Genomic DNA, 15,001 nt, shown 5'->3' on the forward strand with positions numbered 1-15,001 from the left:
GTGAATGGTTGTGAAACTGCAAAGTGGATTCCAACATGCTGCGGAGTCACTCCGTAGCGTGTCTCATAGCAGATAAGCTTTGGAAAGCAACAAAATACAGCTTCTTGTGTCCAAACAGCAGATGGTCCCAGATAACTCCCAAAAGCCGATATCGTAATGAACCACTGCTTCCTATATCAACACTGCTAACATCATTCACTAAACAACTTTTCCCCTCCGACTTGGCTAGTTCAAGGACTCAAATATCTAAAGACCGGATTTTGCTGCAGTTGGGTTGACCTTCTGGAAGTGGCCACTGTGCTAAAATATTACATGTAATAGTTGAAATACACACATCTGCATGTGAAAAAGAATGGATTAAAATTCTGGTCAATGACAGGTTACAAACTGGATGTACAGTACAGAAAAACCATACCGAAAGACTGTGGGTAGAAACCCGAGGGGAGCTGCTCAATGTGCTTTTGAAGTATCAAAAATAAGAGCAAATTCTTAGCTGAATCATATTGCAGTCATACTACTATTGCGCCTTCAGCTGAACTACTTCAAGTGGAAAATGCGAAGATCTTGTAAACTAAGCAAGGTAATCTTGGGTCAACCCCTGAATAGAAGATGGATGTGCTGTCACAACAGCAACAGTTGTGCTGGCAACTCATTAGATAGCTTCTCAGTGGCCCTGAAGGAAGAACATACCTGGTTGTTAGATGATGCCTGCTGCTGCAAACACCTTCATTTGGGTAAGACTGATAACAAGGTTGTGACAATTTGTTGTCCTTAAATATCATGCAATGCATCTTATGAATGGATATAGCTTTTATACACAGTCGGAAGCAGAGAAGAATTTCTCTCAAGGCGTCATGTAACTTTGCAAGGATGGCAACAGCACTCCAGCTGAGGGAATTCTTCAGCTCTTTTTGGAACTGTTTGTTCTGCATCCTGTTTTTCCAACTGCTTTTTACATCTGCGGAGGAAAGATGGGAGAAGGAAGCCCAGACTGACAATGCGTAGTAGCTATCACTGTTAGCTCCCTGCATGATACTCTTATTATATGAGTTATTATATGAGTGCCTGAAACAAGTGCTCTTTTGCCTGAAAATACCAAGACTTGGATTAACCCTACTGGATTTTTGGCATTTAGAATCACTAATGGCAATGGAAGTGGGCACTTCTAGTCTATCCAAAGCCTGAAATGCTCTTTGAAACAACTGTACAACTAAGTTAAGAGTTATAGAGGAAGACTACTGTGGCCTTCCAAAGAAAGAATAAAGCACTCTTTGTTTTCCCAGGAGAAGCGGCTAAATATTAAGCTGACTGAATCTGGCCTTTGAATGCATGATAAGAACATGAGAACTGAATGTCAAGGAGATCTTGTCCTTGAAATTCAGGCCAGGTATTTTGTCCTCATGCCCATGTGAATTCTCCCTGCAAACAAGTGCTTTGCTATTACCTTGAGCTCCCTGCTTCTTATAGCTTTGTTTAATCTCATCTAAATTATAAGCACTTTGAGATAGGAACATTTTTCATTAGTACGGCCTCTGACAAGTATCATGCTGCCAGTAACTAACAGCATTTCCAGCCTCAGCACTTCACGAACCACAGGATTTCAGACCCTGGATCTCGGACTGGCGAGGCTTGCTGGCCTATGCAGTCTCCGCCAGCACTGGCGTGTGCCCTCCGGTGCCCAGTGGGGCCTTCCGAGCTCTGGGCGAGCCACGTGGCTGCAACAGGACCCGTCCTTCGCAGGTGGGCTTGGCAGCCGTGACTCCTTCCAGAGGCCTCTTGCAGGAACAGCTACACAAACCAAATCCGGGGAGCGCAAGCCTGTGTCCTCAAATGCCCGGCGTAGTCCCACACATGCTACACACATTGAAATCCTGTTGGCTTTAGAGTTAATAATTCACCTCTCACTTTCCCCTTTTGAACAAGGTCTTTATTTGCATGGCGCAGGGTAGATTAATCACCTTATTTGCAACTGTTTTGAACTACCGTCCTGCAGCCTGTGTGGCAGGTGAAACCCTGATCATTACATACAGTTCTTATGATAACGGCAGAGGGCCTGCTAGATCTCTCCCCTAACACAAATATCTGTATTTGCGCCCAGCAGTACTGATAAAGCCAGAGCAAGCTTCCAGGCCGGGCAGAGGAAGCTGCTGAGACGAGGCGAGGTCGCTAGCGGGGCTGCCGGCACCCAAGGGGTTAACAGCGACACCAAGATGGCGCCGCGCCGGCTTCGCCCCCGCCCCCCGCGCTGGGCACTCGCGCGCGGCGGTCGGGCCGTGCCGCTGTCGCGCGGTGATGAGTCACCGGCAGGGGCGCGGCGCGGCGCGCGGCTCGGGGGCAGCGGGCGCGGAGCGGGCGGCGCTGCTGGCGGCGAACATGGCCGGCGTTGCCGACGCCGCCGCCTCCGCCGCCGCGCCGGGCAGCGGCGGGGACGGGCGGCGCGGAGGCGCCCTGGAGCAGCAGGATAGCGGCCGGGGGGAGCCGCAAACTCTCTGGGGGAGCAGCGAGCCGCGGCCGCCTTCCGCCGGCTCGGGGCAGCCGTCTCCGCAGCAGCGAACCGAGACGCTGGGCTTCTACGAGAGCGACCGGGGCAGGAAGAAGAAGCGGAGCCTCTCGGGTGAGGGGCGGCGGCGGGGAGAGAGGCCTCGTCCCGCAGGCCGGGGCGGGTGAAGGGCCACGGGGTCCGCGGGCTGGGTTGGTCTCCACGGATGACCGGGGTGGCCGTGGCGGTGTTCCCAGGGGCGGGCGGCGCCTCCGGGGCGCGCCGCCAGCGCTGGCTTCTCGCAGCGCTGCCCAGCCCGGCGCGCCCGAGGGGCCGGGGCCGGTGCCTGAGGCGGGGCGGAGGGCGCCGGGGCCGCCCGCCTGTCCGAACTTTGGCGAGAGACTTCGAAAAGTGCGCCGGGACCTGGCGGGCCTGAGGAGCGGCCTCGTTCAGCCGCTCCGGCGGGCGGGGAGCTTCCCCACCGGCTGCGCTGCCGCTTCTCCCTCTGCCCTTAAGTTTTAATCAGCGAGCCCGCCCGTGTCAGTGACACAGAGCCCTCAGCGTGCCTGGTGGTGTCCCCGCTTTCCACACGAGCGTGTTCAGGAAGGGATGGGGGCAGTGAAGTCCCTGTGCCCTGTCACGCAGCACGTTAGCTGGTCACGGTCAGGAGGTTGTTTAACAACAGGGGCACCGTCCAGCTAAGCGTTACACGCTGAAGTTGAAATCGAAAAGTTGTTCGGCTTGATACCTGCCAAGGAGTGACTGCAGTGAGCAACTGCACAGGGGTTTCTGACGGGAGCAGAGTGGTCCAGACCTGGGTCATGGCTTCTCTGAGCCCCACGGGCCGGGAAGGCTGCGGGCTCGCTTAACTTTCTTGCTGAAGTACGAGAAGCGCTTTGTTGTCTTAACATTTCTTGTTACATACACATAGCCATGAGTCCGATAGTTTTTACCTCTGCTCCTGAAAGTAACGGTGCTGTTATAACCTTGAAGTTGTATGCGGATTACTAGAAGAGGATTTTATAGGGAAAAACAAGGGAAAATGATAGCCTTTGCTATCAATCTGCAGCTGTATTTACATTTACACTTGAACTGGTTATTTCAGGTATCTGCAAAGTAATTTTTTAACTTAGCCCTACCTTTTTTAAACAAATTGTCACTTAGTGGCAGAGTTGACTTATTCTTGATAAGGTTATAAATACCTTTATTAGCACCATATTCTTAATTGAGTGGCTTGCTGAAAATCTGGAAAGTGCTCAAAGTGGTGTTCAAATTTCCAGGCTTTCTGCCCCTTGGCTTGAATGTGACAGGTCTTGCCAAACAGAAGGAGAAAATAGGAATTAGGATTTAATTTAAATAATCTGTCAACAATTCGTTGCTTTCTTTCTAAGCTTGGGGGGTGCTATGTCCATTTCTGACATGTTATGTCACAGGACATGCAGCATGATTGACTGCTTTTCGGTGTTATTGATTAAACTGTAAGCAACTGGTTTGATTGTAGTATTATGAATTGCTTTGTAGTGAAAAAAAGAATAGTCAAGATACATACTGATGTGCCTGAAAGAGAGCTGAACAAACAACTTCAAGGAAAGTCAGGAAATTTTTTAGGGGGAGGGGGATAATTTCCTAACTATCCAGCAATTGATTTTAAATTTAAAAATAGTTTAAAATCACTGTCACTCTCTGACTTGTCAGGACAAGAAAATATTACAAAACCAGACTTCTTGGTAGAGCAACTAAAAATTCAAACTCATCTAATGGCAGCAATATGTTAAATTGTACGTAGAAGTAGAATTTTTTCGAGATGATAAAGCAAGACTAATACTGTACAAAGAAGTCATTTGGAGGAGAAAGAAATACTTGTTTTTTAAAAAAAAGATTGTGCTGGTTCAATCTTGGTTGATTTGCCTGAGTGTTTATGGACGAACTGTGTCTTACGATTGATGGGAGTGAAGTGAGTGCCTGGGGTTGTTGCATTTAGGATTAAAGTTATGATTATGTAACAAGAGAAAATTATTGAGGCACAGTGCATTTCACATTTGCACAAATTTTTCTCTCCATTTCTGGTTAATGGTTATCCTTTTTGTAGCTATGCATTGAAGTAAAACTTAGGTAAATCATTATCTTTTTACCTTACAGGAATTAGTGGACTTTTATGTTTTGAAGATGCTTGTGCTTTTCTGCTCTCAGGTGGGGAGATAAATGAGGATACGTTAAGCATTAAGAGTATGCTCTCTGAACAGTTTAAACTTAGGCTACAGTCTAAAACTTTCTGACTGCAAAGGAGGGAAATTTGAGGTTGAGAAGGAATTTGAAGTATGAATTAGAGTCTTTAGTTATTTTTAAAAGAAAATGATGATTTGATAGAATTGAGCTGGTTTTCAGATGATTTATTACTCTGTCCTTCCTTGATGTCTCATCCTGTTCTTTTGCTTACTGTGTTTTTCTTGCAGGGTCAGCCAATGATCTGTTTCACAGCTGGCACAGAACTAGGGCTGATGCTGGGTGGCAATAAGTGCTCAGAAATGAGCTGGCTGAGCGACTGTGTGCTTCAGTGCATCCCCTGTCACTGTTTTGCAGTCACAGTCTGGAGCTTGTGTATTGATCAACGTCAGTCCGTGAGGAGGATCATCTCTTAACATCTAGGGCATGAAAGTCTAGCCAGGTGGAGGAAATGTAAAATCATTTATTTTTCAACAATAGGCCCATGAACTGGTTTGTGTGAGGTAAGGAGGAGTGGGAACAAATAGCTTATTAGTTAGAATCATAGAATGTCTCAAGTTGGAGGGGAACCATAAGTTCATAGAATCATAAAATGGTTTCAAATGGAAGGGGCCTTAAAGATCATCTAGTTCCAACTCCCCTGCCATGAGCAGGGACACCTTCCACTAGACCGACTCTCTCAAAGCCCATGCAACCTGGCCTGGAATGTTTCCAGGGATGAGGCATCTACCATCTCTCTGAGCAACCTGCTCAGGGTCTCACCACCCTCACAATGAAGAATTGCTTCCTTATATCTAATCTAAATCTACCCTCTTTTAGTTTAAAGCCATTATGCCATGTCCTATCACTACATGCCCTTGTCAAAAGTCTCTCTCCATCTTTCTTGTAGGCCCCCTTAAGGTACTGGAAGGCTGCAATAAGGTCTCTCTGGAGCCTTTTCTTCTCCAGGCTGAGCAGCCCCAGTTCTCTCAGCCTTTCTTCATAAGAGAGGTGCTCCAGCCTTCTGATCATCTTTGTGGCCCTCCTCTGGACTTGTTCCAACAAGTCCACATCCTTCTTATGTTGGGAGCTCCAGAGCTGGATGCGGTGCTCCAGGTGGGGTCTCATGAGAGCAGAGTAGAGGGGCAGAATCACCTCCCTCAACCTGCTCATCACGCTTCTTTTGGTGCCACCCAGGATGTGGTTGGCTTTCTGGGCTGCAAGCGCACATTGCTGGCTCGTGTTGATCTTCTCATCAACTAGCACCCCCCAAGTCTTTCTCCTCAGGGCTGCTTGCAATCCATTCGCTGCTCAGCCTGTATTTGTGCCTGGGATTTCCCCGACCTATGTGCAGACCTTGCACTTGGCCTTGTTGAACTTTGAGGTTTGCACAGGCCCGCCTCTCACATCCCTTCCTTCCAGTGTGTTAATGGCACCACATAGCTTTGTGTCATCGGCAAACTTGGTGAGGGTGCACTCTATCCCACCATCAGTGTCACCAACAAAGATGTTAAATTGGGCCAGTCGCGATACTGACCCATGAGGAACACTGCTTGTCACTGATCTCCACTTGGACATTGAGACATTGACCACAACTCCTAGGGTGCGACTGTCCAGCCGTTTCCTTATGCACAGAGCAGTCCATCTGTCAAAGTTTAGAGATGAGGATGTTATGCGGGGCAGAGTCAAATGCTTTGCACAAGTCCAGGTAGATGATGTCAGTTGCTCTTTCCTTATCTACCAACACTGTAACTTTGTAGTAAAATTCAACCAAATTGATCAGACACTATTTACCCTTTGTGAAGCTGTGTTGGCTGTTGCTAATCACCTCCTTATTTTCCATGTACCTTAGCATAGTTTCCAGGGGGATCTGCTCCATGATCTTGCCAGGCACAGAAGTGAGACTGACTGGCCTGTAGTTCCCTGGGTCTTCCTTGTTTCCCTTTTTAAAAATGTGGGTTGTTTCCCTTTTTCCGATCGGTGGGAACTTCTCTGAGCTGCCACAACTTCTGAAATACGATGAACAGTGATTCGGCAACTTCATCCACCAGTTGCCTTGGGACCTGCAGATGCATCTCATCAGATCCCGTGGACTTGTGCACCTTGAAGTTCTTTAGGTGGTCTTGAACCTGACTTTCTCCTACAGTGGGCGGTTCTTCATTCTCCCAGTCCCTGCCTTTGTCTTCTGCAACTTGGGTGGTGTGGCTAGAGCACTTGCTGGTGAAGGCTGAGGTGAAAAAGTATTGAGTACCTCAGCCTTCTCCATGTAACTGTCTCTCATTTCCTTCAGGAGAGGGCCTACGTTTTCCCTAGTCTTCCTTTTATTCCTGACCTGCCTATAAAGGCTTTTCTTGTTGTCCTTGATGTCCCTGGACAGATTTAATTCTATCAGGGCTTTCCTAACCTGGCTACCTGGACAATTTCTCTGTATTCCTCCCAGTCTTGCCTGTCCTTGCTTCCACTCTCTGTAGGCTTCTTTTTTGTGTCCAGTTTGTCCAGGAGCTCCTTGTTCATCCATGCAGGCATCCTGGTGTTTTTGCCTGACTTCCTCTTTGTTGTTATGCATCGCTCCTGAGCTTGGATGAGGTGGTCCTTGAACATTAACCAGGTTTCTTGGGCTCCTCTTCCATCCAGGGCTGTATCTCATGGTACTCTACCAAGCAGACACCTGAAGAGGTCTACGTCAGTTCTCCTGAAGTCCAGGGTAGACAGCTTGCTGTGCACTCTCCTTGCTGCCCTAAGGATCTTAAAGTGACTCCATGATGGTTGCCCATATGCCTCTATTTACTTGGCAGGAAACTTTGGTTGTTTGAGATGCATTATCTTTACATTAGAGAGAGTCAGTTATCTGAGGTGGAAGAAAATACACCTAGGCAGTTAACAAAGTAGGTCATTTGTGTGTTTATACCCAAGGTTATCTCTTTTAACTTTGTTTTTCCCAGTTCTTTCTTGTTAAAAAAAGTTAAGTGATAGTGTTACAAAGGAAGACTCCAGAATACAAGTTTGCAAGAGATCCGAAGAGTGATTTAGTGGTATGAACCTCTGCCTTATTTCACTGGAATGAACTTTAGTTGAAACTTTACTTGTCAATATTAGTTTTTTTACTACTCATTAAACTACATGTTGTTTCTATTTGTTTTAAAATAAATACCTTTAAGGCTTACAGTAGTTTGACCTACTTACTAGAAGTGGATCAGTAATATATAAATCATCAAAATCACTATCCAAACAAGCTCATACTGAGAGAAACTGTTCAGTTCACATAATTTAAAGCAAATCAGTTCAAGTAGTTTAAAGATTTAAATGATTTATTAAGAATACATAATTAACCAGCAGTCAGTGAATTATATAGCAGTGATCAGCATCATGATAAATCACAGTTCTAGGCATACAGAATGGTAATGCACTACCGCAGACTTCAAAATGCCTGTGTGTAATCCCCACAAGTTCTAATCACACTCAGTACACATGCCCCCCACCAAACGCAGTGAAGGTTATAAGCACACCTTGCCTCTTCTACTTTTTTTATACTTCCGTTTGAGCTGATTCCTTTTTTGCTTTAAAACTTTGTAATTTTCTGGGTACTCTTCCATGTAATGGTCGTTGTCATCATCAATGTGATGAATATTTGAGAAGCCACTCAGACAGTTTTGGGTGAACTCTTCACGCGTAGTATCTGTACTAGCATTCCTTTCTTACTAGCTGTTACCAAGGCTGTTTTCCTACTGGTGTGTTTGTTATGCAGCCTCTTCCTCCTCCCAAAAATGTGAAGCATTGTGCCATGCAAGGTCGTCCTGTGTCGCTCCACCATGCCCCCAAGAAGTCACTGAGACTTTGGCTAAAATCTGAATTTACTATTTGTGAGCATGTTCTTGTGTCATGGTAAATGCACTGTAGTTTTTCACCTGTCTGTTTAGATAAGTGATTTCTGTCTTTTGGATGTTGTGTGAACAGTTTCTATTTTTAAATGCCAATAATAAACAGAAATGTTGAACTTCATTCTAGTGTCTTGTTGCTTCTGAAGTGTTACTAGAAGGTAGTAATGTCAGACCCTGTCAGTGAGTGTCGAAGCTTAACCACAACCTCCTTGTATTGACAGCCTGAATTTTCATAATTATAATTTCATAATTTATTTTTTTTTCCATTTGCCAGACTATTCTGCGCAAAGTCTTATTTTAGAAGCCATATGAGTTGACTAAGCATAAGTGCGTAAGCTTTTGGCTTATTTGCCTGCAGCTATTGCAGTGAGGAACACCTATATGTTTTTGATGACTTTTTGATCTTGGAAGACTTCAATCTGATCATCAAATGATCAACATGCTTGTGCTGTTTGTGTACTGAATCACTTGGGATCATGTATCTGTGAATGTTTTGATCTTACAGAAAGTTATTTTTTAAAAGAACAAATTGCTAGTGTCGCTGAGATAGAATATAGTTTTTAAAAAGTCTGAAGTAGAGTTTAGTAAATTAAGGAGGACTGTCCATATGTTAAGGATTAGAGCCACTCAGCGTATTGCATTCAGTGTGGCTGCTTTGAGTAATATTTTGGAGAAGTAGGGTGTTTGATGAAAATTATTGTCTGGGAAAAGTAGCTTTTTTGTTTGTTGGGAGGCAGTAGGGGAATGGGAGAGTAGAGGACTTGCTTCTCATATAGCTTCTTCCATACCAAGTTATTTGATGTTCTGGTTACTATCAGCAGAAATCTTCTGGATTAGATGTGATGTAACTGAAGCATGTAGCAAGTAACAAAAACATAGCAGTCTTCTCAGTCTTTGGAGGTCATGCCTGACATATCTTCTGCTTATGTGTGTTCCTGAATGTAGATCTTTCGCTGCTGAGATTCATCAGTGCTGAGCTAACAAGAGGTTACTTCCTTGAACACAATGAAGCAAAATACACAGAGCGAAGAGAGAGAGTATACACATGCATGCGGATACCAAAAGAACTGGAAAAGGTGAAATATTCTTTAAGATTTGTTTTTATTTAGAGATGAAATCTGTTGCATTATATTTTTTAAAGAAATATGTATTTTTCAAACACTTTCGCTACTAAAAGAGATTTAAACATTTATAGTGATTAGTTTTTCAGTGCCAGTGACTTAAACATTTGTGTTTCCTCTTTTTTTTTTTTTTTTTTTTTTTTTTTTTTTTTCTCTGTATTTGCTTGTTGCTGCTGGCAGCTCATGGCAACTTGTTGATATTATTAGCTGAGATAAACATGACTAACTTTCAAGTCCAGGTTATGGCAAATTAATACAAATATAAAGATGGCACTGATCCTTAAAGCAATAGTCAAGCAAAAGAAAACTTTTTACTGCAAAATGTAATTTTTACATTAAAGAAAAAAAAAATTATTTTAAAGATCTTTCCAGTCTGAAATTTCTTGCGGGTGGGAAGATTTTGTTCCTTGAAAAATACGATGATGGATGAGTTTGTCTAAGGTTTTTTACTTAATTTTTGTAGCCTTCTGTTTTGCTTCTTGCTGCTGTTTACTGCGTCTTCCATCTCTATCTCGGTGCTGTGGCCCTTCCTGAGGCATTCCTGCCACCTGCTTTATGTCAGCTTAGATATAATTCTGGCCCTGCAGTGAGCCAATTTCAGTGCTGTAACGTAGATGAGTTTTATTCTGGCTTAACCACTTTGAAACCCTGTAGGAGAGGGTATCAGATTTGGGAGGTGGCAGGAATGTGCTCAAGGATGAGAAGTAGGCAGCATTAGTAATAAGGTTTGGCTAGCCTGAGGTGTATGATAACATTAATATTGCGAAAATTCTCAAAACCTCTAGGGATGCAGTTACATGGTAGGGCTAAATCAATTTATCTCTAACTTATGTTGAAGGCAGAGTCTTGTTTTGCTGTTCTCCCATTTCAGTCGCCTGCCTTATGCGCGCTGCCTGTTTTGCATGAACTGTGGTGCTTGTTGGACCATTCTCAGAGTTAAATTGGCTCATAATTTGGCAGTGAGTGCTTCATTTTTATTATTCTGTTTGTTCTTTGCTAGGATAGTGAGCTGAATTGCTGAGACAATATTCTTGAAAATCCAGAGCCTACACGAGGGCAGAAGGGGAGCTGTATAGCTTGGAGTAGGGGTAGAAAAAGCAGTGGAGGAGGGAGGGAGCACTTGGGTTCCCCCTTCAGTATCATTAAATTTGTCCTTGGTCTGTGATGAGACTTAGTTCTACAAAACTAAATTCCCAGTCGGTTACTGCAGAAAATCATTATATAGATGAGATTGGGATGGACCTCTAGAAATGATGTATTCCAAGCCCTTGCTTAAAGCAAGGTCACCTACAACAGGTTGCTCAGGACCAGATCCAGTTGGGCTTTGAACATCTCTAGAGACAGTGTCTTCTAGAGTGTCTCCTCACTACCTACCCATTCTAGTTTATGGTAGAATATTCCAGTTATGGTGGAGTCTCAGCTGAACAATATAGCAGTTCTACATCATCGCCGTTGTAATTATGTAGACTATTATGGGCCATCTACAAGCCACAGAAATTATTCTGAAGGATCATCAGATCCATAGGTTCCCAGTAAAACTATCAGTATGTAAGAAGAAGTGAAGGCCAACAATCTCTTTATTTATAAGATTGATGCAGTAAGTGGTGAAATTGATTGTTTTTGCATGGTAAATCGAACTTTAGTCTGTACTTTGAATATGGAAGAGTGTGAAACTGAGTAATAAGCAGAAAGATTTAGAAGTGATAGTTCACTTTTTACAGAGATTTATGAAATAAATTTGTTACTTTTTTGCATGGGGTAGTTCAGGTTAGTGTACGTACTAGCTACAGCAAATTAAATCATACTTGCTGAAAAAATGGAAAAAGTATGATAATGAGCACCTAGGAAGCAAACTACTGTACAGATCATCACCTATTGCAGAAATCACTTGACTGTGTGATTCAGAAGTCTGTGTGATTGAAATAAAGTGTGTGAGACATTAGGAGAGAAAAATAAGAATTTTCTTAATAGCTTGTATTGTTTACTACCTAATAGTATAATTACAGACTAGGAATGAAAATCATGATCAGTTAGAGTGAGAAGTGACTGGAATAAATTTTTCAAAGCCTTATCTCAGGAGATATTATTTAACATGCCTTTATTACATCTACATGATTTTTGAGTGGGTTGTGATGATAAAAGGGTAGTATTTTTGTTGTTGTTCTGAATATTGCTTTTTTATTTAGAGAAGCTAGATAATTTGTAATATAAAAGCTACTTCCACTCAAGCTTTTTTGTGCAGTTTCAGTGGAAACTCTTCATTGTAATAGATTATTTATACTAAATAAAAAGGTGGTCTCCATTCCTGCCATCTTACCGGAATACTTGTCAATTCATCTCAAAATTAAACTTTGTGCTCTTTTGCTAAAATGTAGTTATGATGATAGAAAAGCTCTGTAAGCTTTTCTGTTAGCTCCTCGGTATCTGGAACATAGCGGCAAAAATATGGTTTACAGAAATTAGTGGAAGGTTCAGTGCTGATTATTTTTCAACAAGTGCATGTAAGCGTGCAAGTGCAATGTTGTAAAAAATAGGCAAATAAGGACATTAAATAAACTGCAAATTTTAACATGAGCTTACAGAATGGGAAAAACTATGATTACACTCAGGCAGAGAAAAAGTCTGTCTGAATCAAAAAGAAAATGTATAATCGTTTACCAGATTATAAAGATGCCCTCAGAGGATACAGGAGCAAAATGATAGGCTATCTTTCTATTTCACTTGTGTTAAGGAGTTTAAAAAAATAAAAAAGGAAGATGCATGTTCAGCTCCAGTCATCCTCAGTGCTTGGATATTCAGTACCTGGTTTATAAGTTAGCAAAGAAATAGGTAACAAAGAAATAGGTAACTTGTTGTCATATTAAAATGCAATGCATAAATTCATCCATTGTTTGTAACAACTGCTTCTGATAATTTTGCATGATAACCCTCTGCTGAAATTTTAGAAAATTGTACTAGAGGTGAATGAGTGAATATCAGGGAGGAGACCTTAATGTTGCGATGGTGTTGAAGTACAACAGAATTGGTAGATACAGTGTTATAATGTAAAGCAACAGCTCGGAGATGACAGCAGTGCTCTTACGCCTCAGTCAGTTATCTTATGTGGCTTGCAGATAGATGTACTGGAGTGTGCTCTGTGGGATTGCTTTCAAAGTTACAAGGATGCATGAGGATGTGACAGAAAGGTATATATCAGTGATATTAGCTCTTTGGACATTGAGCTGACTGTTTCGCAAGCTGTTGAAGAAGTTGTTTTGAAAGGCAGAGAGACTGTGGGAGAGAGAAGTAATTTACTTGTGTTTTGGTTTACTTCTCCCCCCCACCCCTTTCCCCAACCAGTGTCTTCCTTTCCCATCAACAATATATACACCTTTCACATGTTAATGCATGTCTGTCATGGATATCTAGGCCTGTTTAGATGTTGTTGTTTTATTGGCTACACAATTAAGAATTTGCCTTTTTATGTGATTTTTCTGTGCAAGAAAAAGCACTAGCTTCTGGTCTGACAGGGGTGTAAAAGCATAAACCTGGAGTCTCATTCAGGTAAATCTTAGATTTCATTCAAAGAGCAGATAAAGAAGGAATGTCATGTGGAGAGAGCCTGGTATGTAAGAACTTTCTAATTGCAGAGTTCAGATGTAGTTTAATTATCATAGAGTTGTTTGGCTTGTGGCTATAATGAAATGACTTTAACTGTTTCTGTAAATCAAGGATAAAGCATTTAAACTGAGGGCAACTGGAAGTTTACCTCTTCATATTTTATATTCTTCTTCATATGAAAAAGGTGGATTTTCTCTGAAGGAGAACTACCACAGCTATAATTAGATGTGCAATAGTAAACTAACACAGTAAAACAATTTTTTTTTGGGGGAAAGAAGCGTATTAAAAGGGATGCAGGCAGAAAATGGCTCTGCACATGTACACACAGCTCTATGGTTTTTCCTAAGTTTAAAAACATTAACTTTTGTAACCTTAAAGGAAAGTCACCGGTGGAAAATGAGCTACAGTTATATCCAAGTATAGTTTATCTATTCAGTAAAGACTGAGTTTGGTTGAGTCATGGAAATCTGCAAAAGCCTTGCTGCTTGGACCTTGTGGTGCAGAATTTTTGCTGAATAGTCTTCCAAGTGCATAGCATGTTATTTTTCTTACAGTTCAGCTGATTGAATAAATGAGAGTATTGTTGTGCTTATTTGGTAAATTAGTCTTAAGTAAATGCATTTTTCATAAAATAATACTTTATACACCTTCTATAAGTCTTTATAAGCTACTAACATACTTCTGTTTTATTTTTGTAATTTAGTTGATGTTTTTTGGAATCTTTTTGTGCCTGGATGCTTTTCTGTATGTATTCACCCTGCTTCCTTTGAGAGTTTTTCTGGCAATGTTCCGGTTCATCACTTTACCTTGCTATGGCTTACGGTAAGTTGATTCCAGAGAAAGGTGTTTGATACCCCTAAATAATGTTTCTCTGTTTATGTGTATGCTTAATTTTAAGGTCTTTCTCAGCCATTTGAACTACTAATGACTTCTTCCACTGTAAAATACAATTTTAGTCTAAACTAGACAAAACAAAGGTGTGTGTGGGACCTTTAAGCTTTGCCACCAGTCACTAATTGTCATCGTTGTTTCCTTCAGACACAGCAGTTTGATAAGAGCACCACTTAGGCATATTCAGGTTAGTAAAGGACAGAGATGTAACCTTACCCTGTAGTTTTGTTCTTTTAACTAACATCTACTTGATTAGTGTTTTAAGATTTTAGACTTGCATTGATGACTTGGCTCATGTCTTTTGATAGACTCTTTGATATTGAAACAAGTTTGATTTTTTTTTTTTTTTTTTTTTACAACAGAAGTTTTCCTTATTTCCCCAGTAAACTTTACCCAAAGGATCCCTGTAGAAAATATATTATTTTCTTTCCTTCAAAGAATCTTGGAGAGTAATTGGATAGGAGTAGCTAATCAGAATAATATTAAGAAATTTTAGATCTTAACCCTTTGCTTTTTTGTTCAGATCAATGCTAAGAAGTTGCTAATGCGTAGGAGTTTTGGCTTACCTTTCTGGCGTAGGCATCAAAAATTAGATAGAATTAATTTCCTTGACAAAAGTTGCTACTTCATGGTAAAGCTGATTTTGCAAGCCTTAAGTGTAGACTAAAAGAAAAGGAGTATTTGTATTGAAGTTGTAATTTTTCCTTGAATAAATAAGGACTTCAGGTTTTTCATTCTGGATTTCCTCAAACTTTATGGTAGCTGATTTTTTTTTTTCTTTTTTTTTTTTTTTTTGTAATTTAGTTGCTTACATTTGCATTGTTAATTGT

General features: G+C 41.9%; 1 protein-coding gene across 2 annotated transcripts in view; it reads left to right on the forward strand.

Moving 5' to 3' along the window:
* Positions 1-2,277: 2,277 nt before the first annotated feature.
* Positions 2,278-15,001, forward strand: part of TAPT1 (transmembrane anterior posterior transformation 1) — a 56,811-nt gene continuing 44,087 nt past the window's right edge. Inside the window, exons 1-4 of one of the 2 annotated variants that reach the window (XM_086747054.1) lie at positions 2,474-2,614; positions 9,505-9,635; positions 10,552-10,639; positions 13,984-14,102. In XM_086747054.1, coding sequence (XP_086603180.1) covers positions 9,565-9,635; positions 10,552-10,639; positions 13,984-14,102 — 278 coding nt within the window. In that variant the 5' untranslated portion in view covers positions 2,474-2,614; positions 9,505-9,564. Of the gene's footprint in view, positions 2,615-9,504; positions 9,636-10,551; positions 10,640-13,983; positions 14,103-15,001 lie in introns of both variants that reach the window. The other variant, XM_086747053.1, reaches the window with a different exon arrangement.

The sequence above is a fragment of the Chlamydotis macqueenii genome, chromosome 4 (assembly GCF_036417535.1).
Source record: "Chlamydotis macqueenii isolate bChlMac1 chromosome 4, bChlMac1.mat, whole genome shotgun sequence".
Taxonomy (NCBI): domain Eukaryota; kingdom Metazoa; phylum Chordata; class Aves; order Otidiformes; family Otididae; genus Chlamydotis; species Chlamydotis macqueenii.